At 43.2% G+C, this 26,864-nt stretch overlaps 1 protein-coding gene across 2 annotated transcripts in view; it reads right to left on the bottom strand.

Moving 5' to 3' along the window:
- The window catches only part of LOC128768010 (protein eva-1 homolog A), a 62,992-nt gene that overhangs the window by 26,246 nt on the left and 9,882 nt on the right, over positions 1 to 26,864 (bottom strand). For both annotated transcript variants that reach the window (XM_053880502.1, XM_053880503.1), the window contains exons 2-5: positions 18,068 to 18,294; positions 16,109 to 16,232; positions 14,738 to 14,890; positions 5,372 to 5,515 (exon numbers count right to left, since the gene is read on the bottom strand). In XM_053880502.1, coding sequence (XP_053736477.1) covers positions 5,372 to 5,515; positions 14,738 to 14,890; positions 16,109 to 16,232; positions 18,068 to 18,294 — 648 coding nt within the window. The remainder of the gene's footprint in view (positions 1 to 5,371; positions 5,516 to 14,737; positions 14,891 to 16,108; positions 16,233 to 18,067; positions 18,295 to 26,864) is intronic.

The following is a 26,864-nucleotide window of genomic DNA, read 5'->3' as shown; positions in this document are numbered from 1 at the left end:
CGCAGGTGCGCTGGAATATGGAGGAAGGGGATGTGACAGAGATGGGCCGCAGCTTTAACGCATTTGAGATGACACAGTTCAGGCAACATTTGGGGCTTTGGAGCTCAAATGTTACAGTAGCCTACGCAGAAATGGAATATTCCTCAACTAGACGAAGACGTGAAGTGGAAGAAAACTGGATCGGAACGCTTGAAGATTCTGAACTTCAGCGTCCAAATTAATGTATTAAATGTACTTCCACAGTAGACAGAGTGTTCTGATCCACCATGTTGATGTTCCATGAACCTCAGACCCGCCCTCTGCAGAGGGGCGTACCTTTTGCAACGCGAAACCAACAACTACTCTGGTGCAAGAAGCAAGACAGTTGTGTTTGGTGTGAATTCACCATGAGAGTAAAAGGGAAGCTAAACAGGACAGGACTCCAACGGCGGATGGTTGAGTCAAACTCAAGCCTTGAGGGCCAAATACTGCCTGTCAAGTTATTTGTATGGCCTGCAGGAGCTTTGAGCACATACTAGCTGGCTAAATATTACACTATTTAAAGTACCCCAAACGCCCAATGTATGTTAGCGATATAGATACTGACAATGTAACTGGGAGTGACCAGAGAGGAGAAGATCAGAAATAAGAATATCAGAGGGACAGCTCATGTTTGGAGACAAAGTTAGGGAGGACACATGGCTTGACCGTCACGGATGAGTGAGGCCATAAAGAAGATAGGTGGATGGTTGAGAAAGGTAGAGGACTTGCTCTGGCAACCCTGGATGGATTAGAGGATCCACAGCAAAACTGGACGAGGGAACTGGGAGACGAAGCCATAACAAAAAATATCCTGTACTACCACTTGATCAAATGAAAACTATAGAGACATGAAGGAGGGTATGACCATATAAGGAATCCTGGTCCCTCTATGGTGTCATTTAGTACAATCCTTTCCACGCATGTTCAAGCCCTGGCCAAACACTCAGCACGTATTCAAGGGACTAAATGAGTCACCGCAATGTTCCGGAGAAGTCGTAGACTTAAAGACCACCTCATTATTAGTGTCAAATCGTCCACTCTAATTGAATCTAATTACACTTCTCGCAGGCTTGAGATCATGTTGTATTTGTAACGTATGACCACACTACTCGTCTGAGGTGTGTGTGTGCGCTACATCTGGTCAATGAGAGGTCAATGAGAAACGGCTTGAGCAGACATCAGCTGACTGTACATGCTGGCAAAGCACAATCCACAAACCCTGGCATCACCACGGCAACACAAGTTGGCGCCAAAAAATATTCTTTGATGTTCCCCGTCTTGTTCTGGACGCGGCACCAGAAGCAACTTTTACGTTTCTTATGTGAAACACTGAAATGTCTTGCTTGCGAACCTTTTATGGGTAAAAGCGCACGCACACACAGACGGGTCAGGTGAGGTCACGTGCTGTGTGTGTTCTCGCGCCCGCGTTCCTGAGAGCACCAGCTGCTGCGGCTGTTGTTGCGCACTTTCTGCCTAGTCAGGTTTGTGTTACGAGGTTGGGGAGGATTCAGAGGGGCCGCCTCATTCCTTTCGTCTCCTCAGTCTAGCAACATCAACAAGGTACACCAAGATGTCAGAGGCCATTGTGTTCCGGGTCGCTGGAGTTTAATAACAGAAGTCTGTAAAGGAGCTCTTGTATTCGGCTCAAGACAAAAACAGCTCTCAAGTTTTGGATACAAAACAGTCGTGCGAGAGCTTGTGTGTATAGTACTTCAAAAGTCAGTCTTGTTTCAACTCTTTTGTTTTTTTAACTTAGCTTTACACCTTCAGTGTGGTGTGTATTCACAGGTCAACTGGCAGCTCAAGGAATGAACCATGATACATTCACAGTCCAATGCTGCGTCAATTGCTGGTGTAGCTTGGGAGCCTGGTGAACTTGGTGTTGCTGTTGTCATAACTGGCATCACATCATACATTTCTCCAGTGTTTAAGAATCGTAAAATACATTGTAATTGTACGTTCAGATTCATTATCCACTAAAAACTTCATTGTAAAACATCATGTTTGGTTGAATAGATGCCTCATCGCACCAATAACTCTTAGATTTAAGTGTCAATTTAGCACACTTTATTTCCAAATCACGAATGCCTCTCATTTCGTGATCGAAAATACTAAATTCATTATAATAACATTTTCCTATGGGGTAAATGGAGCGCCATGATTCATAAATCAATAATTGAATAATTTAAGTAAACAAAAGCAAAAACATAATAATTATAAAATAAAAACATGGCATGATGCCCACAGTCAAGTGACATAATTATAGAAAAATATATTATTAAAAAAAATAATCTAAGCTGAAATAAAAGTGGAAATATAAGTACAGTTTTTCCTTTCATATTTTTCATTTAAAGGCTACTCTGCAGACAATCTGTTAGTCAAAGTGTAGAATCTTAACGTCGCAGACTGTGTTCTGTCAGTCCGATTTTGGGGTAGAATTGTGGCTGTGTGAGACAGTGAGTGAGGACTAGAGCATACCAGAATGCTCCCAGATGTTTGGAGCTTTCTGCTGGCTAACAAAGGAGTTTTTCAGGAGAACGTTTTTCACGGTGGCAGCCTGAACAATACCTTAAACATCCAACATTATTTTTTTACAACGCACTTTCATTGACTCTTGTTGCGTTGATGGTTGCTTTTGTTTTCCTTCTGAAGTTGTTTTGCATTGTCAGCAGGCGTCATAACAACGTTTTTGATGCTTTGAGCTCTGCAGCAGACAAATGAACATCAGAGACACAGTTGCAGAAGGTCATCGGCAGACATCTCTTCAAAGCGTCAGAATCGGAAGCTGCCTTGCTGCCCCGAGCCTCGGCATCCATCACCCTCCAACAGCTGCTCTCAACTCAACATTCAAAGTTGATGAATTATCGGCAGCAGGACACAACTTGACTTCTGCTCTTCCCTCACGTCGACGTCACAGACGTCTCAGAACTTCGGCTGCACTCCGTCTGCAGTGATACTTTCTAAACAAACAAACCACAGGGACTTCCTCCTGAGGGAGCGGCCAGAAATGAAGCCTGACAGAAGCCACTGCAGCATGTTCGTGTGTGTGCGACCCCACTGGAGTGATGAGGGTTTCAGGCCATTTGCTGCAGTGTTATTGCTCAGGACCGAGTCGGACCCGGCGGCTGGGTGAGGAAAAAAGCAGCCCAGGGGTTGATGGCTTTATAAATCACGGACGAGCTCTGGAGGCTGATACCGAACTTGTGCCTGTGTGTACGGCACAGACACACATACTCATAAAACACAGCCACCTCGATTGTTTTATTTTTGGCAGCCACAAACGTCTGTGAAATACCACTTAGGTCATAAAGGGACAGTAAAAGTGCAAGTGTGCTCACACCTCATCAGACGGCTGACTCACACAACCCACTTAGAGGCTGAGTTCAGCGGCGCTAGAGAGAGGAAAGAGGCCTGGAAAATAATACCAATAAATGAAGGATTAAGGAAACTTTCCTGCTCCTGTTCTACCTGATGATATTTTGCTTTCTTAGCTGCAAAGTGATGTGTGTTGCTGTAGCTCTGAAACGCATTCACCATCATAGGTTTTACTTCAATATTTGTAGAGAACAAACTTGTGTTAGGAGTTACATTTATTGATGTTTCAACACCATATATCCATTCGAATCCTTCTTATTTAATTTTTATTTTTTTGTTCAAGTTTAATGTCACATATGCCTTCATTAAGTGACAATATCATCTAATTTTACATAACATTACTTCATCTTGTTTATGAGGTAAAAGTTGTGTTTTTCTCTTATTTGGATCTTTTATTACTCTATCTGGTGCTGCTTTGGGTCAAATGGTCACTCCTTTCTACCTTTTTACAATTTTAAAGCATCCATTTAGAAACTTATTGTTTTTAAATCATCTGTATGCAATTCTATTTATTTTTATATATTTATTATTTATATGATATAGATTATATTTATTGTACTATTTTCCATCCATCTATTTACTGAATAAAAATCTTATTATATTCAGACTTAATTGTAATTCTTGTGGAGAAAATGGCATATTGTTTCAATTGACTTCAGTATAATAGACAAGTTTATATCCTTAATGTAAATTCTTGATGTAATTTCTTCATATTGTTTCTCTACTTTATGATAGTGAGGTTTCCTGTTTTTTACTTACCCTATGAATAATCGTTATCAATCATTATTATTACTTAATTTTTATTTCTAGTATTTCAAAAATGTGTGTTATATTCAATGACTTAATTTGTTATAACTCATTTTATTTGCCTATTTTTATAGTGACTTTTACATGAATATATATAAAATATGTTGTATACTGTCCATGTATGACATGTATGATAAATATAGTCATATTTTATTTGCTATATGAAGCACACTCTTGCTGGATATTTATACTTAAATGTCTTGATCTTGATTTCATTCTTCTGTTTAGTGAATTTGTCTTACTTTCTTCTTACTTCCTGTACCATGTCTTTAAGTATGACGACTGAAGTAAATAAGAGTTGAGACAAAAGAAACACAGGGGAGTGAATATAAGTGCATTGTAAAGACAAGCCCACGCTGAGAGCAGCCATCGCTCATGCCCAGACAAGAGTGGGGTCAAACCTGCGCGCACTCCACCACCACTGAAAGAGAAAATTACCCCTCTGCTGGAGCCCGGGGCGAGCGGTGGCTTCACGTCTACGGCGGCCAGACAGATTAACTCCATTTCAAGTCCCACCACAGCTCAGAAGACCCATCTCACAGCACGTTCCCCCGATCTGTCGAACATTTACAGCATCCCACATCCTTCCTCTCTCCGTCTCTGCCGTCTCTTCCTGCTGCAGCTGAGCCACAGAGCGACAGATAAGGAAGGTCAGAGCCAGACCCAGCCAAACAACTTCATGCACTCCTGTCGGCCTGTAAACCTGAGAACCAGGACACTTCCGACCCTCGCCAGACATGTAGCGTAATAGATAGGAGAACGCTCTTTTATTTTAGGGTTCTGGGCGTCAGGGATTGATGCACACAGGATGCTGGAGGCGTCTGGGTAACTTATGTGCCTGTGTCTCTGAGAGGTAATGAATTACAGCCTTGACCTGTCAGGATGAGTCTCGACAAAAGCAGCAGATAAAAAAGCAGTTTATCAGTCGCCTCGATCTGAACTACTGGGGAGAAACAAAGACTTGACAGACCTCATACTTTAATTCCTGTCAGAGCTCGGTGTCATTCTAAAACCACACCATGAATCAAAAGCTAGATACTGAATCAATATTACCAGGTCTCTGCGTCATTTAAAAGCCCTTTACTCTTGCTGCACTGAAGTGTTTTGAGTGATCCAACAGCGCCCTCTAGAGGAAGCTGATCCACATAAACGGGGTAGTGTGACTCACCACAGGTGTAGATGACGCTCAGGTACTTCCTGGTTCCAGGGTAACAAGGATCCCCGAAGTCCCTGGCGGAGGCTCGAACCTGGCAGCTCTTCTTGCCCTGACAGCGGGAGGTGAGAACCTGCAGAGCCACCGGGGACTGACAGTCTGAGGGAGGAGAGGAAGAACAGGTTTAGGTTGACTATCAAATCTGACTTAGAAAAAAATGAAAATTATCATCTTTCTTCAACTGGAAATGTTTTTATATTTCCATTAATCTAATCTAAAAATATTTTTTCTTCATCATTATCCACTCCAACTTTCCACCGCAGACCTCTGGACTCTCCGGGTGGCACAGAAAGTCAGAAGAGGATGGATTCCTTTCCTCTTTATACTTCAGCTTCCTTCCTTTTACACCCATAATATCCAGCAGGGGTTGACATGTTGACCTGATGTGGCAGCCAACCTCAGGAAAATGTCCCATAAATCAAGATCTGGAGGTTTACTGATACTCCAGAGACACAGCCAGCCAGCCCACACCAGCCAGGAAATAAATCAAGAAAAAAGAAAACACAAAGTTTAATTACTAGTGCTAAAGTATGTGTATTTAAAAATCATATAAATCAAATGCAATTTTCAAAGAAAGTTAATAAAATGTATGTAGAACAATAGAAAAATGTGGGTCGCATTCCACCTGAAACAGTATGGAATAAAATAAAGATGAAGAAATAAAATGAGATTTAAAAAGAGAGAGAAAGAGAAAGAAATAGAAGAAGAAAGAGAAAGAGGGACATTAACAAGAAAAATATATTTATTATAATACTCACATTTTAAATTCAAAATAAAAATGAGGAACCTAAATTTAAAATAAATGAAAAAAAATCAATCAAAAAATACATAAAATAAATGCAAGGACATTTTAATTTGATTAGATTTAAGGAACTAAATAAAAAAGAAACACCATTTTTTAATATGGTAATATAAATAAGAGAAAGACAACAAAAGAAGATACTGAAATGAAGACAATCCCATGCATATAAAATAATAATATATGTATTCAAAAAAATCTACATAAAAGCTGACACTCATAAGATGATCAAAAATATATTTAAAGAAAAAAATTAATTAAATGGCAAAGCAATGCGTGGAAAAGAAAGCACCTTTGCGGTTGAACCATGATATGTGTGTCAAGATTATAAGTGGAGTGTGGCAGGAATGCGAATGGGTTCCACATGGACGCCTCTCAGACCCCCGCGATCCATCTAACCCCAAAGAACACATCGGGAGGAGACGGGCCTTTGAAAGCGGACACTGGGTCTTCACTCCGGCAGCCGAGTGAGGCCCCTGAGACCCAGATCAGAAAACAAGGTAGCCAGATCTGGTTGGTTATGGTTTGGCTGACATGTTAATGGTCCCAAATAAATCACGGGGAGTGTCAGAGGGTAAATGTCACCATCAGGAAACGACGCTTTAAGAAGTTAGAAAAGTCAATCACCAGTCGGAAGGTCTTACATAGTTTGGCTCCTCTCGCCGGGAAAGGCATTCCACTCATCAGCTCCGGTGAGGATGAGAGAGACACTGAGAAACGAATATTCTCACACATCTGAACCTGGAAATCTCTTAAACATTTGGTGGCCAGAGGTGAGAGAAATTCTTCCCAGCAAATCGAGTTGCACCTTTGTGCCTTATCTTCCCTCCACTGTTCTCCATGGTAGCTTTGCTGGATGTGATTTTAAAATAAATTGGATGACACCAGTGTTTGCCGCAGGCATGTTCTTCTGCTGATCAAATCTTGCCTCACATCTCAAGAGTCACGAACGTCGCCTTTCATTGGTCAAACTTGACAAGTATGGCTGAATTCGGCCTGAGAGAGGGAGAGACCTGTAAGTTCCGCCAGAGAGGGACGACCAAAATCCTGTCTTCAATTCTGTTAACAGTCTCATCTGAGGAAACAACTTCCCTTTAGCCTCAGGAAACACTCCACTGATTATCAATAAAAAATAACTGTGTGAAATACAGATTGCAATATGTGCTGTGAGGTGGCAGAGAGGTTACAATTCTTCTGCTTTAAGTGTAACCTGCGGGAGACCCGGGTCTGACATGGATGTGCTGAAGATGTGCTCTGACCTCCAAGTCGAGTGTGCTGCCCTTTTCTTTAACATCACAGCTGCAACTTGACTTCCCCGTGAAACTTGTAGTCCTAGTTGAAAGCCCACCATCCGCTAGCATGAATTGAACACACAATTCCTGAGGTAAACAATGATCTGAAAAAGCTCAACACTGTTGACTTTGTTTTCTGGTTTTGCTTCCTCTCCTCCAGCCAACAGCCTGATGATGATCCAAACTTGTGCTGTGTCTATTTCAGTGTTCATAACGCACAACCTTGTGACCTCCCAGAGCTGCTTAAATTTGCTCTCTATTTTTTTCCTTCCCACAGGGCTGGTCTGGACCGGCACGCCACGCTAAGACCTTCCCCCTTCGCTGAGGAGTTCACTGACTGACAGACCCCCATTAGTTGGAGCTTTGATTTCCTGACCGGATGCTTAGTTGGACGGGGGGCCCGCGGAGGTGTTCTGGACTGGTGGGGGGGGGAGTGGGATTGAAGGCTGATAAAGACTTTAATAGAGGGGAGACTGGGAGAAGGTTAAGATCCTAAACCCCTGACTTGACAAGCAGAAATTTGTCTCTGCTCAAGAAGAGACAGATCGGTAGAACAGATTCCATGTTGTAATAATCCAACGTGGAATTAGAACAACATTGATGTAACACTGCTCTCTGATCACTTCTACAGCATCATATTGAACCAAATATCACCATGTATTTGGCACAAGAAGTTTGACTCTGCAACGGGACCAAGTTGTTTTGACAGTTAAGTCAGCGACCTTTCGCAGTTTCGCAGTCAAAAAAATGCAAAGGGATTTATGTTGAAGGGCTTGCTCGGGCTTTTTGGAAAGCTGCATGACACCTTGAGAAGGGAGAAGACATGATCTACAAGGCAGGATTTCAGCAAAGATTTTTTTCAAAGTCTGCCACAAGCTCTGGCAGAGATTGTTGCCGACGGTGAGGGTGTTGAAACCACAGGACGACAGATGGGCAAAAAAGGAAGGTTGTGTTAGTTTAGCCAGATAATGTCACATTGGCGATTACAGAAACAGGAGCCTGAGCGTGTTGAGACTTCACAAGGTTATCTCTCGCTTATGACTTCAGTGTCAGGTGGTGTTAAGGTTCGTGGGGCTACAGTCATGTCTGTTGTTTGCATGTTGCAGTTCCTATTAGCTAGATGGGTTAGCATGCATGGTGAGAGGAACAGGACCTCCAGATTGAATGCATATTCCACGGCCTTTTGCATGATGGTCAGACATTTTCATATTGCTAGTGTGATGGGGACTCTGAGTTGCCATAGAACCCTTGCCAAGGTGTCCCACAGCTCATAGTTACAGTTGAACACCAGTAGCTTGTAGCATCTTCACTCACCCAAGTAGCCCACTATTGAGCCCCAAAATATAACAGGCGATATAACATATAACAGGTGGCGATAAAGAGCGATACATCGCCAATTACAGTGCTGGAATGTGGTAGTTCAACTTATCGAAAGTTGCATGCTTTGGGATTCTGACACCGTCCCTCCAGCTGTCACCACCTTGACTGGTCATCCAACACTACAAACCTAGTTTCCAAAAGGATTTTGGTACGTCTGGCTGTGGAACAGTAGCTAGGCAGTGGAGACAGAGACGATACCGTCATCCCAGAACACACCTTCCAGTCAGGCTGTCTGAAGGTGCCTGCAATGCCTAGTCTGGGATCACCTGAGAAGACCCTTACACACGCTGCCCAGTAAATAGAAACTGATGGTTTGTGACCTTTTCTTGCCCCTTCAGGAATATTCTGATCCTTCCCCTTGGTTCAGAACAATACTTCTGTAAAGTTCCAGCCAGTGAAAACAGAGCCAGGCGAGGTCGGACCCCCACTTATTAGCAGCCTTAAAGACGCACTCAAGAAAACATACAAAGCGGGCTGAAAAACCTCCTGTACCCCTGACCTTTCACCTCAGACACCTCCATGTTGGTGCCCCGCACCCAGCGACAACCTCAACAGCATGATCAGCAGGATGCAGCTCACTCTCACTCTTGGCATGCGAATGATGGTAACACTTTCCCGCAGCAGTGTTCCATAACAGTCCACCCACCCACACACACACACACACCTTCCATTCATTTTGAACCTGTCATCTCCTCTGACTCATCCACGACACGTATCATTTGATAAGGAGCCTTCCTTCCTCTCAACATGTCGTTGCTAACACTACATAAACACAGTCAGACGTTACAACAGAGAGAAGGAAACTGCTCCCTCCCCAGCTCTTTTGGTAGAAAAATAACAGATTATTTGATTCTCCTTTTAAAAAAAGTTAATTCAAGTGTGTTACTCATGTGAGTCTTCAACTTCACACTGATTCCTAAATTCAAATCTAGCAATTGCATTCATTTCTTCTACAGCAAGACAAATATAACGTCATAAGACTGAAAGAGTTGTGTTACAGAGTCCAAGGCTTCACGCTACCAGCTGGAACAATCCAGGGTTAAATCTGAACTGCAGCTGTGCGCTTTAAATGTCACACGCTTCATTTCAAAGTCCATCACGCTCTCGTTTGAAGCCAGAGCTGGTTTTCTCATGTCTTGTCATGAATGTGAAAGCGCTGTGGCCTCCAAAGGCTGCTAGCGTGAGACCTGGCGCGCCAAGCAAGTAGGGAGGCGCAATTTAGATGTCAATTGGTGAGTGTGACGGTAATGGGGCGGTCGGCGGTCGACGGACGACGACGACTCGGACACAACCCCTCGCTGTGAGAATCCTGCAGACTTGTGGAATTTCAGCAGGGCCGCTAAAACCAGGCGTCAGATCAAAGAGGCTTTACATTCTGGAGCACGTGCTTGTGCTGCCCATTCACGATTCCCCTGCTTTCAGAGTCAACAATGTTGGTCATGGAACCTTTCACATGCTCACCATGGGAATGCATCTGTATCTGAATTCCAAGAGATCCACTCAGAGAAATCACTACCACACATGAGGGGCAGTGTTGGAGGAGGCATGTTGGAGATGGAGATACCAGGTAAAGGGGAAAACAACCCGTGAGGTTCACGGATGGATGGAGGATATGATGAGAATCTAGAGAGGATAATCCATTTAGGAAAAGGTGGAGGATTTGACACAGCAAAAATCGCCATCGTCTTGTCCATCGCCATGATGCATTACGTGTTATCCGTTTGTTGTGTTGTTCCCACTTCATTTTAATAAGGTTGGTAAGGTGAGATTTCACGTGAGATATCTTTAAAAAGAGACCATTTTTCTAGTGGCGTGGCAGCCCTTGGCTAGTTTATGAGTGGTGGAAACCCTGGTATAAGAAGAACCTTGTTTACCAAGTGAAGGAGACATTGGTAAAACGTTTTATTGAGCATCTTTAAAACCATTTTTTGCTCTACCACACATGTATCAAAACATATTTGCGTTCTCGAACCAATGTTCCGACAGACACTGACCATGGTTACAGCTACAATGGGACTTTTAAAAGGCAACATTGCTGGCTACAGCGTGGTGTGGCAGCTTTGAACCAACCAGAATGCTCTGATTCACTATGTATACCGTCCAATATGGTTGGTCAAAGAACAACAAATTCAAATTCAGACCTACTTGTCCGACTTTAGTTCGGGACCCTCCAGCAAGTTTGAATCACTTAAAAGCAATTTCCTCACCAGACGTGCCACTTGTTTACACAAGTGGTACGAGTGCAGTAATGAGTCGTACCTGAGCGCTGCAGAGAAAGTTTTAAAAAATCTCTCAAAGCCAGTAAATTTCAAAGGGAGCATAAAAGTGAGAGACGCCGTGCCACCTCTGACTGGAGGGTGTAAAGAGGAGGGAAACACATTAACAGATAATTAACATCGTGGGTCTGCGCTGTCACTCAAGACCACCACACTTCCTGCTCCCGGTGACACAGGAGCCACATCAAAGATGGACCAGGGGGGAGTCCCACTCCCCGGTCTGGTGAAGTCAGATGAGCCTGACAGTCGATGTGACATGTAAAAACACACAGGTGGAGATATGACTTGACAGGTAACACCACTTGTCTTCCCTGCTAATCTGGTCTTTGTACAACTGTAACAGTAGAGCCTGCGACAGTGAGAGAACACGGCTACTGTATTTAAGCCCAGTGCGAAACTGGATATGAGACCAGCCTGCTGCTCCCGCCGGCGTGTGGACTGTAGCACAGCAGAATGCTCATAAAACTCACTAGAGTCCTGAATAAAAATGACAAAAGTAACTTTAGAGATGACTGGTTTAAACTTATACAGATTCCCACAGAAATAAATCACTGCATTCCAGATGAAATTGTGAAAAACGAATTAGGACATAGGAAACTAAAAAATGAAAGTAGGTGTGAGTGGTTTTCTCAGTGGACAAAGAACAACAACTTCATTTCAAACAAGAAATTGAACATACTCTATATCATCATTAACAACACTGGTAATAAAACAAAAATAGCTATTGGTTAAAACAAGTGAAACATGAAAAAAATACTGCAACCAAATTCATTTACCAAAAGGAAGCAGATTTGCCGTAGCAGGTGTCATATGGGTAGAAATAATGTCTTTGTTTTTAACATGCAATAAATGTGCATGAAACACCGCCTACACAGGAGAAATCACAACAATGAAAAAGCACCAGATATTTTTCATGTAGCAGATTGAACTGTAACAGTAACTGTAACTAATTGGCTTCCAAGAACCAAGAACTTACATTTGGTCGAATGTCCTACTGTGCTCATTCTCCACAAACCATGTCAAAGTCAAGGAGCAGGGGCCAAATCCAGTGTGTAAAAATCAGCTCAGCATTGAATAACATTGTGAAGCGCTCTGAGAGAGCAAACTTCCACCATACAGCTTGAGTCCTCCCCAACACAATTTCCCAATGTCAAAGTATCCTCTAAAAAACTCCTGAAACCAGAAAGTGAACTGGATCAATCCCAAAACTGACTCATGAGTTTTTCTGCTTATCCCAGACTCAATTCACGTTTCCTAAAAATTTTGTCGGAATCCATGCATGAATTTTAAGTTATTTTGACCACAGATACACAAACAAAACAACACCATCGAAAACATAACCTCCACAGCAGAGGTAATAATTGACCCATATTATCATGACCCCAGCAGAATTCTAGAATTGTACATGACAGATAGAATGTATTACAGTGCCATAACTTAGCCAGACCTCATGTTGAGGAGCTGCAGCTACAGTGACTGTATGCGTTACACTCCAGTCCAATCTCCAACACTGAGGTAGGCTACCACAGAATCAATACACTGTCCTTCACCTTTAAGCATCTTCCACAGTGGAAGGCATGGGCAGACACAATACTCCCTCCCTGTGCTGCACCTCATCTAGTGGCTGCTGCACAACTTTGATTTGAAAACTGTCGGAGAAGACACTGCTTGAAAGGGTTTATACGTGGCCCTGTCTTGTGACTAAAACCCTAAAGAACCCTTTAAAAAGAGCGCGGTCTGGTTCACAACAACTGTTCCCTTCTGTCCCTCAGGATGACACCATCAATAGACTCAAACTAAAAATGTTCTGCAGTTAAAATGTAATCTCCTGTTTTGGTATTTCCTCAACTATATACAGCACCAGGGCTTAAACCTGCCCACCCCTTGCTATCAGAGCACGTGCTGCGAGAAGTCTGAGGCACCAGATAAATAACATGACATCAATCTTGTTTCACACCCGGGCTTGTCCGGCTACTTATTTACAGGTGCAAACGTCGGAGGACACTTCCGTGTGCACATTAAGAACACAAAAGCACGACATAACAAATGGGCAGAGGAGCGGAAGAGCAGAGGCCACCACGCTAGCTACTGTTGAACTTGTCATTGATCCAACCAACAGTCATTAACATTCCCCTAAACATGAGTACATCTGGACATCCGACGCACTCACACACACACATGCACTCAAAGGGAACTCAATACTGTCCCTTTTCTACAGGATGACAGAGACATCTGATCTACATTCCAGCCCAATTCCCCTGGCAATGTGTGTGTGTGTGTCTGCTGGAGCTTGACTGCTGGTTTTATGTATCTCTCAACACAAAGCAGTTTGATTTTCTTGAAAAAGTAAAAGTACTTTAATTCAGAGGGCCCCACGGACAGGTGCGTACTTCAGCGACTACGCCCCCCCAAGGCCTCCCCCGGGAGGAAGCACTACCAGACAACGTCTCGGACAAAATAATTAGTCTGGGAATTATGAGCTTGACAGTGTTTGTAGCTCGAGTCCTGACCTGTAAAAAGTCAATAAAGGCGTATGATTGGTGTCATTAGCTTGACACCTCACCACATCAGGCATGTGCTGGTCTGAAGTTGGCCCCAGAGGGAAGCAAGCAAGTGACCAGAGGGCACAGTTACACAGAAGAGTCTGTGTCTGATTAGTCTGTGATAGAAGAAACCTCATACTTGGAATGATGCTACCAATCTAGGAGGCTAACCTCAGTTGTCATCCAACCAACACCATCCATGCGGCTGAGTTCCAGACATTCATAATCACATCCAGAGTTAAATAAGGGCTGCCACTGCATCAAACAGACTGTTTACACTTCCCATTGGCTCCATCAGGGCTACCCTACTTCTGACACCATTTGTATCAGCTAGGTTTGGCTCACTTTCATCTTACCTTATTACTAAGGTCACTGATCAAGCCAACCAAAGTCTTTAACATTCACTCTATGTACCACAGTTACACCGCTATTGAGTACACATTCAATTGCTTTTAAAATGCCCACTGAAGTACAGGTATTTCCAACAGAGGGAACTAACAACTACAACTTGGTGCAAAAGCATCATCACTGAAGGTGGTCGAACAACAAGCTTCTAGCCAGAGTGCTTGATACTCAGCATGGGCACAATGAATTCAAGATAATTAGAGTGTGTCATGACATGGCCTAAAATCTCTGGGTGGAACGCTGTTAAATCAGAATCAGAAACAGAATCAGCTTTAATGCCAAGTCAGTGAGTATCCCACCAACGAAGAAAGTGCTTTGGTACAAAGTGCAATAATGAACAAAACAAAGTATTATTATTAATATTATTAACAACAACAACAACAACAACAACAACAATAATAATAATAATAATAATAATAATAATAATAATAATAATAATAATAATAAGAAGAAGAAGAAGAAGAAGAAGAAGAAGAAGAAGAAGAAGAAGAACAAGAACAAGAACAAGAAATAAAACAATTAAAATAAAACAGCCATTTTTGCCACCTTGACACTGAACTATTGGCACTCACTCAACAATCGCTCTCCGCCACTACACACATGGCATACAGAGAATTTTTGCTCACCCACAGCTGGAGCTCGTCGATGAAGCAAGGGACACTCCAGGGTGCCCTTTTGAGTTCGACCAAACATGGCGGAGTAAACTGCGATCTGCATCCCTCGTTTGCAGCTCAGCCTCATCCTCTCCTCCTCGCACACCACCTTACTCTTGTACTCATCTGGAGGAAGAAAGAGCAAGTGAATTCAGTGCCTTACTGAGGCAAAGAAGATTCAGACTCTGGCCAGGAGCCAACATAGCAAGCTGAACTGAAATGGACTGAGCGGAGTGCGAGGATATGAAAGGGTGAATAAGAGAATGAGTGATATTACAAAAAGCCTACTGAGATTTTCTGTTTAAAAACCAGCAGATTGGTACACATTTAGGAGACAAGCCAGCTGTGATGTGGGTAAGACACATGCAAAAGACTTGTTGAGCTAACAAGCAGTGACCTATTGAGGTGACGGCAGCGTCGGAAGCGATTCATTACAAGCCAAAGCATTATGTGGGATCCATCAACCCCCAGAGCAGCAGTCAGGGAGAGTCCTTGTCAAACACAGAGGTAGAGTTTCTCTGTGGACCTGTAGAGCCACGCAGCTGCATTCCACACACACAGCCACGGTGACCTGTGACTGCCAGCGCAGCTCCACTGGCCAGCAAATGAAAACTCTCTCACATCCATGTGGGGAGTGGAACAGGAATGCAGGGAAGGAAGAGAAACCGCTTTTCCCCTTTCAGAGGCGGTGACACCTTCCCGTCTCACCTCGCCAACACCCCATGTGGCCCTTTTCTCTGGTCCCCTGAGAAGTCACTGGTTAAGTGACAGCGAACAAAGAACTGTTGATTGCTCCCGGAGACCACGGTGTACGGTGGGCAGAGAGATCAGTGGATTAAATCCAACTCCTGGTCACTCTGGTGTGACCTGCTGCGCGGCACTGAGCCACGAAGGAGGACTTGAAATTGGGGTGGGATTACAGCGGGGTTGCACTTCCCCTCTGGACTGACTTTCTTCCTGACACACACAGGGAGGACTGGATAAAAGAAAGTCTCACTTCTCTCTTAACAGGGGTCAGATTATTCCAAAAGGTTTGTTAACTCTTAACACGCCCAAGTTGGGGCGAAATGAAAAGTGAGGTTCTTGGCTTGCTAGAGAACAACAGGTCACTTTGGATATCAGAGAACCTGGCGCACACCAGGTCGTCTTTATGCTATTCAGGTTTCATCTTCCACCACAGTCTTGTTGTTTAACCTCATAAACCTGTACTTAACAGCTTCAAACAGTGATTTAATGTCTATAAACAACTAAGAAATACAATATAGAACAAAGATATGAAGCATTTTTGGTCACTTTCAACCGTTATTTGGCAGAAAAGAGAAGCTGAAGTGTCGTGGGACTCACTTGGTCTGCATTTGTACCGCACCATGAGGTATTTACTGCTGCCGGGACACTGGTCCTCCCCAAACACGCGGCTGTTGACCAGAACTTTACAGCTCCTTCTGTCCTGGCACTCGTCCAGCATTTTCTAAAAGAGCCACAGAGTGACAATGAGTGGGAGACGTTGGTGGTGGGGTGGGGGGCTTGAGACCAGTGGCAGAAAAACCTGAAACCACTTCAAACGATCCAACAGGTGAATTACAGTAAAGGAGAGTGTGGGAGAGCAGAGGAGGAGAGAGAGAAAAGCTCCAGAAAGCTAGGCGCTGTTATTCCTTGGCTTTCTTTCACCTCTCCAGTTTCATCCTCTTGTGGTTGTCTGCAGGACAGGATTCATGCACATTCCACGCTGACCTTCCTCGACTGAATTCCCACTGTTGAAACGTTTCACCTCACAGATATTAAACATCTTATTGTTGTGAACAATTGTTGTCGTTGTCACTATGCCTGATTTAGTCTGGTCATGTGGAGGATTCTCTGTAATGTAACTGAGCTGGACACTGTGCTAAGTTTGGCTGGTTAATATTGGGGATGCAGTATTTTGGTTGTCGACATGCCACTGTTCATTTATTGTGCAGCATACTTCAATTGTTTTTGAGTTGCGATTGCCAATGCTTTTGGGGTGGATGGGCTCCTGTAGTACTTGATGTGGCCATTGGTGAGGTCGTTGAATTCTTGCAATGTTTTTATTTATTTTTATTTTAAAGCAGTTGGTGTGTGAAATTGTTGTACTTCAGATGTGATGGATTTTGTCATTGACAACCCTAAGGTTATAGCTCTTGTATTTCGAGTTGCTGCTGCAGGTCTTTAAAGTGGATTTTTGATCATGCAACTCACTTGTGTCAATCATATATTTGTCTTTTACTGTTTAATTTTTGGTTCGATGAGTTTGGTTTCGGTGGGGTGTTTGCACAAAGCCAGAAATATAGCAGTTTTAATGTATTTTTTAGTGCTGTGGTGGATTTGTTGTGATGTGTAACTGGGTTTTCTGGGGCAGTGCTGGCCATCTTGTTGTCGTTTTCTGACTTATTATTAATTTTTATGTACATATTTATTCAATTATGTATTTATTTTTCACCTCTTGGAAGCAGTGGTTATAGTCCTGTGGTGGTTTTGTTAGAGGTTTGGTTTTTTATTTTAATATTGGGGGCAGAGATTCTTCTACCTGTGGTGGTTTATATTAAAAATGAACATGCAGTTACCTTGACTTTATAATGCTACATTTCATTATGATTTATGTGTCCCTTGTGCGAGGGGTTGAATACATACGACGTTCAAAGGTCAAAAATTCGAGGAATAATCAGGTGTTGTTATTCATTCTTGAAATAACTGTTGGAGCAGTAGATATTTTAAAGGGTCACGAACAGGTGTCTTCAGGGAAGTGCTGCTAATGCTGCTGCAGTTGTCATCATTGCAACAGCAAGTTGGTCCAAACCCTGAATAAATATGTGTTTGTGTTACTCCTGAAATCTAGGTCATTTTACTCCAGTCACCTCCCAATTTACAAGACGAGGCGAAGGCAGAGACCCCATGATTTGTTTTGTGCGGCAGGAACATAACGGCTGCTTCCTCTTGACAAAGTGCAATTTGCTGGAAAACATCCTCACAATGCGTTACATCACCAGTGGTCAACCGATCTTAACCCCGGCCAATTTCGGTGTTGTCCGGGACACTTTCTCTCTGTGGGGTTTGCAGCTCGATCAAGTGTGTTAAACCAGGAAAACCTCGCAGTAAAGCAAATAATGGAAAGAAATCGCAGACAGACTTCAGATTATTTGAATGTTTCCAGTGATTTTTTTCGGGGCGGGGGTCTAAACCTGACACCCCAATGTCAATGTCAATTAGAATTATTATAGTTATTAATAGCAAAATTAAGTACAAGTGGAAAAGAAAGATCCTCATGTGCGGCAGTGAACACGGTCTCACCTGAAGTGCAGTGGGCACAGAACAATACTGCTCATCATCTCCAGCGTATTTGTTGTTATAATAACTCAGGCGATACGACTGTGGACACTGCTGCACGTCCGATGGCTCTTTTCTCCCGTAGAAAGCTGACTGGACAGTGATGGCGGTGCGAGGAGGGCAGCGGACGGTCAGCAGGTCTCCGTCGCAGGCTCGCTCTGTGTAGTTCCTCAACACTTTTGATAGATAACCTGGAAGGAAACACATGCATCTGTCAGTTAATATAGGATCAAATAATGAACTACCTATGCATTACTTTTTAAAGGTTTCACTCTTGCTTTGTGTTCAGGATGAAGAAGAGTCCACAATAAAGCCCACATGGCCGACAAAAACAATAGACCCCGGGGCCTCCAGCATCGACTTGAGCAGGACTTCAGGTCTTATTGCAAATAAGAGTTCGATATTAAACCAAACATACCAGGAGTTATTCCCAAATCTCCACATTATTGCTTCACAGAAACTATTGAACGTCTCAGCCAAGGCTGCTGCGCATTTCCAGGAGCAGCTTGTGAAGCTCAACAGGTCTAGATCAAGTCAAATTTGACCCTCAGTTGCTCGTAAAAACAGAACTGCCTCTACTAAACAGATCCATTTAATCTGTGAAGAACTCAAAAATTAACACGTTCACATAGTTCTAGGGAAAGTGGACAACATTGAGTCTTTTTCAAATCCACTGGCTAGCCATTATATTATGACTACTTAAGCGTTGTAGTGCTCAATTTCTCTTCCTTACTTCCACTAATCGCTAATAAGGGTTTATTTAAATCTCTGCCACCTATTCCCTGTTCATATGTTTGGAAGTACTGTGGTACCTCGGTTCATACTATTCCCTCTACATATGTTTGGAAGTATTTGAGAAGCTTGAGAGAAGTCTCATTTTTTAGCTATTAAGGCCCAGATCCATGCTTTTGTGTCTGTTTACATGATTATTAGTTGATTTCATGTTTTTTTATGACTGAACCTCTAACATTGGAATACTTGTTTTTGCTTTTTAAAATGTATTTATTATTTATCTTGTCTACTTTTTCTATTATTCAGCCGCCCACACTACACCTGAGACACAACCTGGGGTCATGAATGGGAGGCTCTTGCCAAGGGTTTTACCAGCACACCACACCTGACTTTTTATTGTGATTCTATTCTTTCTGATCTCTATCATGCTTTACTGTGACTCTTTGTTTATTTCTTAAATAGTTTTGAGCTGCATCTCGTGATGAAAAGTGCTTTATAAATAAAGTTTCATTCAACAACCTCCACTCTAACGACGGAGGCGTCAGAACGGAGCTAAAGCCTTGTGGGTAAGTGCTAAGCAAACACGTTTACAGCAGGTCAACAGGGACTCACGCACTCTCACCAAGTGATTCAATTACCATTATTTGGCAAGTGTTTGGCAGCCGGGAGGAAACATCATCTCTAGCACGCACACAAATAGAGGGACACACACGTTGTCACCCTGATCACCACAGAGAGGAGGAGTGAGAAAAAAGGTCAGGTCTAAATACAGACAGTTACTGGACCACCACAGCTCGCCGAGAGCAGATGTCCTCGCAAAACCGGTCAACAGATTTTCTGCGTTTATGAGGAGATGATTTGCATTCCTCAACGGAAATAGTAGCTGGCACTTAAGTAATGGCTGACATTTGAGGATTACTGCCCAGGAAATCAATTTGTGTTTGGATTAAAGCGGCTACAAGCTGTGTTTATTACCCAACTGTACGAAATGAGCAGCTTTGAAAAGCTTTTCACAGTTTAGAAAATGCTCTTACGGCATCAGCACTACAATATCGTTGCTGTCTTGGCTTGGCAGTTCGCTCCACGTCGGGGTCAGCGCTGCCTGCCTCCCCTCAGGAGGGAGGGAACTTGGCATTTCCCTGACTGGCAGCGAGACCACACACACTCACACGCATGCATGCAAAACATCAACACAAACAACGTGGTGGGAACGGAGCCTCTGAAAGCATTGGTGTGCGGTGTTGGTGTAACGCAATCACATTATTAGGGCTGGCTTTTGGCACAGTGCCACCTAAAAGAGAAGCCACAAGTTGATGCAGCGCTCCAGCGAGAGGCACGACGTGAAACCATGGGAACGGTTGGGGATGTGAAGAGGCTGAAACGGAGGTTGGAACTGGGGAAGCTGTTTGCTAAAATAATGGATATTGTAAGACACATCTTTCATTTCCTTATTGGTTAAATCAATGTCAGCAAGCATCACCACACTTCAGTAGGCTTTTATTGCCGCAGCCAGCTTGTAAGCACTGTTTCAAAGTGTGGCGTATTGGCACATTATGGAAAGTGAGATGCTCTGTACCACAAAGAAAACTGGCCACCCATCCAACTGGCATATGTCCTTCCACCAAAGACTTCATTTGGCACCCAGGTCAGACCTTCTATTTCCAGCTCCCAAACCCTATCCCCGGCTGAGACCCGCTAATGGCATGCTGGCCCTACAAAACACTCCTAAGACATTGAAAGTAAATCGATTATCTCACTCTGACCCTCAGGTGTTTTCTGTAGAATCCTTTCCCTCCATTATTCCCACCCTTCTTGCTCACTTTTGAACCCTTCAGAATCGTCACCATTGTTCCCTTCCCATTACGCGATGACTGAAGTCTCCTTTCAAGGCCAACCGCCAGGGCGGGGGGTGAGGGCACCTGTGTAAACCAGCCAACCAATGACATCTTCCCTTCAGAGGCAGAAGGCTGAACAATGCTGATGGAACACCCAGGCGTCTCTCCTCCTCTTTTCTTTTCATTCTCCTACCTTAACTAGTGCTCTGCCCTTTGCCTTAACAAAAGTGGCGCGCTATTATGTCTGCCCGTTTGTTGATCTGGCCGTTTAGAAGAGTGCGGTCGGCACGTTCATGTACAAACAAGCCGGAGTTGCTCTGAATTGAGCTAAAAGGGCCATTTAATCTGCGCGGGGATTTGTTCTGATCACATTCAAAAGCAGCCGCACCTGCCTTTTGTCACTGCCGTACGACACAAAAGGGTCACATGCCGGCTCTTAACCTTTTCCGCTGGGAAGAATGTCCATTTTGTAGTCATTTTTTAACTGCAATCTGAGTCTTTGAGGCGTTTGTAAAGTGTCATGTGATGACCCTAGAATGTGACCTTGTGATGGATGGGGGTCAGGTATGATGGAGATTAGTGACGGGCCGCTGTGTTTTGTCAACATGAACCAGGAGAGGCCTGTTGGGGAAGGATTTCCTCTCTGGGAATCACAGATTAGGCCTTGTAGCAGGCCACATACCACAACTGAGTTAAAGCACAAGCGTTTAGCAGTGATTTAACACGAAAGATCGGACAGAAGCTAAGGACTGAAGTGGCAATTCAACAGGTTTCCTTCACTTTCATTATCAAATGGTGTTCGACGAGAAGGCCACTTGAGGTAAAGCCCCATACCTTTGAACAGCTCAGTGAGCGACCAGAGGTGGGACACAAAAAAACAATTGCCACAAAGAATTTGACTTTGGTTTAACATCACAAGATTTACTTTCTGTGGTGTGTTTTTACTACGATCTTGTACACGATCGGCCTCATCAAATGTCCAAGCTGGATGTGCGACTACTCTTGGATTTGGATCCCATGTGTCGGGTGTCTTTTTAAATGTTTTTTGTCTCTGTTTCCACATACCGGTTGTAATGCTAATGTCGCATGGCGCTCAATCCTCTTTCAATGCCATTTTCGTTTGTTGCTATAACAACAGGGGTTGCATTAGCCTTGCTTCTGTACTACACTGTTTTACTACATTGTTTTACCTGCTGACCCGTGTCTTCCCCCTACTGAGAAAATATCCTGGTGAAAATCCTCGTTTTTTGTTCTGTATTCAATAAAGTCGCCCAAAAACCAGCAACAAAACCACTGCTTCCACACTGCTGACGTCATACATTCTCTCATGTGACAGGTGTTGACTGTTGAGATGAGGGCTCAGGTGTGTTCACCCCAACCCAAATAAATCACAGCGAAGGCGAGCAAAAGCTGGTGGCCATGCAGATCTCATGATAAAGAATTAGATTTTTTTATTCTCCAGGGGGAATTTGGGCTGAGAGCCAACATTTTCATGGTCTACCAAGCAGAAGAGTTTTTCTTCAGAATGACAAACTGACAGCAGGTGGGAGGAGAAACAAGAGAAGGGAGGGTTGTTTGATTTCAGTGCAGGCGGAGAATCTGTCTCTTCTGCTCAGGGCTACCCCCCCTTTTTTTTTTTTTTTTGAAAAATGCAGTTGCTTCAGATTGGCCCTGAGAGGAGGCTGAGCAATGCACAGCTACAGGAAATATCAACGACCTATTTTGTCACGTGAAAAGCAGAGAAACACTGAACACTTTACAAAGTGTTCCTGGATTACAGTCTCACTCTGAAGCCACATAAATAACCCTTCAAACTGATGCCCTTGAATGAGCTCATTAAATGTTACATTATAAAGTCCTACTCATAATAACAGCACAGACACATTCCTTCAAACTTCAAAGATATGTTCGCTTTTCATCAGGTATTTCCGCATTTACAGCCGTGTGCCTTTAATGGCGATATTTTAGCGAAAATTATAGTTGTCAAACCATCAGAAGTTCAAAGAGGTGGAGCCTGTTGCCGAAGAAGGAATTCCCTTTATGTGGGGAAAGCTGGGGAGAGAGTGTCGCTTTCCCTCAAAGATGCAGGCAGAAAACTCACTTCTCCAAACCATCATGAAGACAAGAAATGTTTCTGGCGATAGCAAGTTCCTAACCCTACAGTTTGAACTCATACTAAGTGTACAGACTTTAATAATAATTTATTCGATTAAAAAAATTAATCTAGTTAGTGAATTTGTGATTAATGGTATAAGAATATTTGCCACAAAAAGCCACAATTTTCAATTTAAATGAATTTGGTATATTTCCGAATCAAATAATGGACCCATACATACATTTTAACAACAAAATATTGTTTATTTTGCACCGGTTTGACAATGGCACAATAAATCACGACGGTGGCTATATTCAAGTTTTTATATCACCTTATTTAAACTAAAGCTCTTTTAATGTCTTCAAAATATTTGTCTATTTTATAAGAATTCTGGAAACCTTTGCCATTGTGTAGTGAAAAACATCCCTGAACAAAAGCAAACTTTTGTTTGCTTTTGTTCAGGGCTTCCTCCATGTTTGTTGTTGTTGTTATCATCCTAGCTGCCACGTGTCTTGTGCATCAGTGTGATCAGTGGAGCAGGAACTCCTGCACTTACAAAGGTTCCCTGTTGTCTGGAGAGCTAACTGTTTAATTAAATTAAATAGATTGGCATACTGAATTTGTTTACTGTGAAATCTGTGACCTTGGTGTGTTTCCTAACACTAATTTGGGTGGCTTTTATGCACCATCTTTTTCGAGGTCTACACACTTCCAACCGTTTCCACTGAGCAAAATCCATTCCAGTTCGAGTCTCTCTGTGATCAACATCACTACAAAGTACTTCTGAAGTTGTAGGTAACAATGGGCTGCACCTAATTTGTCATAAACATAAGCCTTAAATTGTGCAGTCAAACGCTTGTGACTGGTTTGTTGTGCACTTCTTTAAGCTCTAAATATAACAGGTAATTATAAAGGCTTTAAACAGAGAGTTCAAAAATAGCATTCACTGTATATTAAGTTGCACAACTTTCGGCATGTGGCAGCAGAACCCTGCAGGCCAGATCTGGTGGCTTTAAGTCCTGTAGTAGTTAGTGTTCGCCGCAGACCGCGCACATATGACAAAGGCCTGCAGCACAGTGTGTGACCAAACAAGCAGACCTGTGCTTGGAAATGATTTGTGGTCAACAGTGTCGGAGTTACAGGACACAAATGGAGCAAAATAGTCTGTCAATGAAACGAACGGTGAACATTCTTCTGTGTACAACACTTTAATCTTACTGCTCAAGTTGGGTATTTCACCTACTTTCCAGGTAATTACACCACAGAGAAACATGAAAAAGTGGGATTATTGACCTGACAGAAGACACCCTGAATGTTCATATCTGTGTTGAGAGAAATATTGTTTGCATAAATGTCAGTAAACGTGCGCCAACTTGCTGCTGAGAGAAGAAATGCAGGTCGCATTCGGTTGCATTCAAGTGACTGCTTGTGAATTAAAACACATGAAGTTTATGATTGTTATGACTGAGTTAAAAGCATGAATCATTTATTACAGCTGTTCATATTCTCAAACAGGATGCACACAGTCCATAATCCACCCTTCACTGTCTATGCCAGGACTAAAATTGAGACATAACTCTTGGAGTTCTACTTTTAAATTGAGCTGCTAATGAGCAAGGCAGAGTGGTGGTTGTACCTTCCTCCCCCTGCAGACAGACACCGGAGCCAGAGCAGCTGAAGTAACCAACACCAGACACACAAACGCTCCACTAGCTGCTTCTTCCCCTCTCTCTCAGATGGATTATCTTCCTGACACTTACAGGCGTACACAACACAATCTGCTTGACGTAAACAACAAAAAAACCCACACTCATAAACACACTGCTGACCCGTGACCTCTCTGGGCTGCAGTTTATTTGCTTATGTGAGACCCGGTTATTCGCTTACCAACCCTGTTAAAAGCTTAAAATCCTGTGCCCTGTCGGTTGTGTTACAAACAAAGACATCAAGAAACAAATAACTTCTAAACTATTCCAAAATAGTATTACTGAAAACAGAATAAGATCAGATATGATAGTCCTTTATTCTTCCCACAATGGGTGAATTGGACCATTCACAGCTGGTCCAGGGTCAGGTCAGGGGGGCAGCAGCTTCACTGAGAGGCCAACACTTTCCTCCATTCCAACTCTTCTGTTAGAAGGCTAAGGTGTTAGCAGATGAACAGAAGGACATGATCTCTCCAAGGTGTCCAGGGTTTGGCCCTGTGTACTCCTCGATGTAAGACATACTGTACTTAATCCCCAAACCTCAAGAGCACAGGTGAGAGTGTAAAATGGCAGATTAAATGGAGATCTTTGCCATTTGGCTCAGCTCTTTCCTCATCATGGCAAACTGAAGCAGAGTCCTTATGATGCACCAGTAAGTGTCCGACTTGGACCAGATATTCCAGTCCCATGGTGTCGGATTTAGAAGTACTGATCCTCAACTCTGCCCCGCACATACCAGGATCTGCATGGATCAATTTAAAACAGAACTCCGGTATGTAATTCAGCATCACCCTGGCTGTTATTTTGACCTAAAATGTTACCTCCACAGTCTTCGTCCACTTGTGAACTAGCAAGACTCAAATGTTGGTTTAACTTTGAACCTGTGAGGATCAAACCACATCCAGAAAAGTCTTCCAGCAACACTCCAGGGGATGAACTAACCCTGAGGATTTATCTTTGTATGCATTCAGGGGGCTTTAATGAAATAACCTGATCACATCGCGACAAAAACTGAATCAAAGCATGTCAGCAAATGGTCGTTTGCAACCCTGCAAAGTCGAAACAAAATCAGCAAACATCAGCAAAAAGGCAGATGTTGTTTTAGATAAGAGGGGTCAACACTCCCACGGCCACCACTGGGAGAGTGGTCACCTCAGTGTTTGCTGCATAAGCTCATCCTGAGGGGGTGACGTGGTATAAAACATCTGCCAGGCCTGGAGATGGCCTCACGGTAGGACAGAGGACACTAAGTCCCCCCTGGGGAGTCCCCACAAACTAACACCGGTCCCACCCATGCCCTCCACTGACCTCTCTTAGCGCGTGCCTATCTTAATGACCCCTCTGGTTCAGAGGTCACCGGGCAAGAGGACGCTTCTACTCTGAATCCGAGCCTGTTGATTCTTAAAAAGGGGCCGTGAAGGTGAAGGATGATGCAGCGAGGGGAACCCCCTGTCTGCCAGACACCCACAGAGAAGAGAATCTGTGTGCGAGAGGGACACAAGGATGCAGCCAGAGTTGAGATTTGTCACGTTAATGGTCACTTTTACTGCCAGAGAGCTTCAATGGTGACCAGAGTGACCGTGGTCCTGCAGACACCAGACAGATAGATCAGTGTGGAAGCATCAGGGGCCGCAGCAGATGCTCCTCAAACATGGTGGAATAAGAATAAGAGTTCGGCCTGAGGCTAAGGAAAATGAGCCCTTGACAGTCGCACAAAGGGCTCTAGCTGAATTTCTTTGAACGGACAAGCCTCATTATCACAGAATTCAAACTTGAAATTACATCATTTAGGGACGACAAATTTTGAGAAGTGTAATCGGACCACACAGACCGGAATTCAATGCCCTGCTTGATCATTAAGACCAGAGAATAATTGAGAACAATTGCGTTTATTGATCACACCCATACTTCGAAGTATGAATTATGAATGGTGCTCTGGGTTCATATACAATGGACATTGACTGCGGTACAGTGACCAAGGTGAACTTCAGCTCCAAAGGCCAACACATACCCCTGAAAACCAATTTGCCTGTATTTTCATGATGTAAAAAGCGTAAAGTGTCTTTGAGTCTCTAGAAAAGCATGACATAAAATCAATTATTATTATTATTGTTGTTATTATTATTATTATAAGGGAAATTCCAATTCCTCTGCGTCAAAAAGAGACTTGTCTGGATTTTCGAAGCCAATTTAAGCACCTTAAACAACTCTGTTTTTCAAGACCAGCAACTGTGGTTTTCCATCGTCCATCATAATAATCCCACAGCCTTCACTCACTATATTTTCTCAATCACCCTGCTCTTTGTCAAAATCACTTCTAATGCCTGCACAGTGCGACTTGCTAACCTCCAGGCTTTGAAGACAACAGAGGCCTCTGAAAAAAAAGTTGCCTT

Source organism: Synchiropus splendidus, chromosome 12 (genome assembly GCF_027744825.2).
Source record: "Synchiropus splendidus isolate RoL2022-P1 chromosome 12, RoL_Sspl_1.0, whole genome shotgun sequence".
Lineage (NCBI taxonomy): Eukaryota > Metazoa > Chordata > Actinopteri > Syngnathiformes > Callionymidae > Synchiropus > Synchiropus splendidus.
This window is presented reverse-complemented; position numbering and strand designations above follow the sequence as displayed.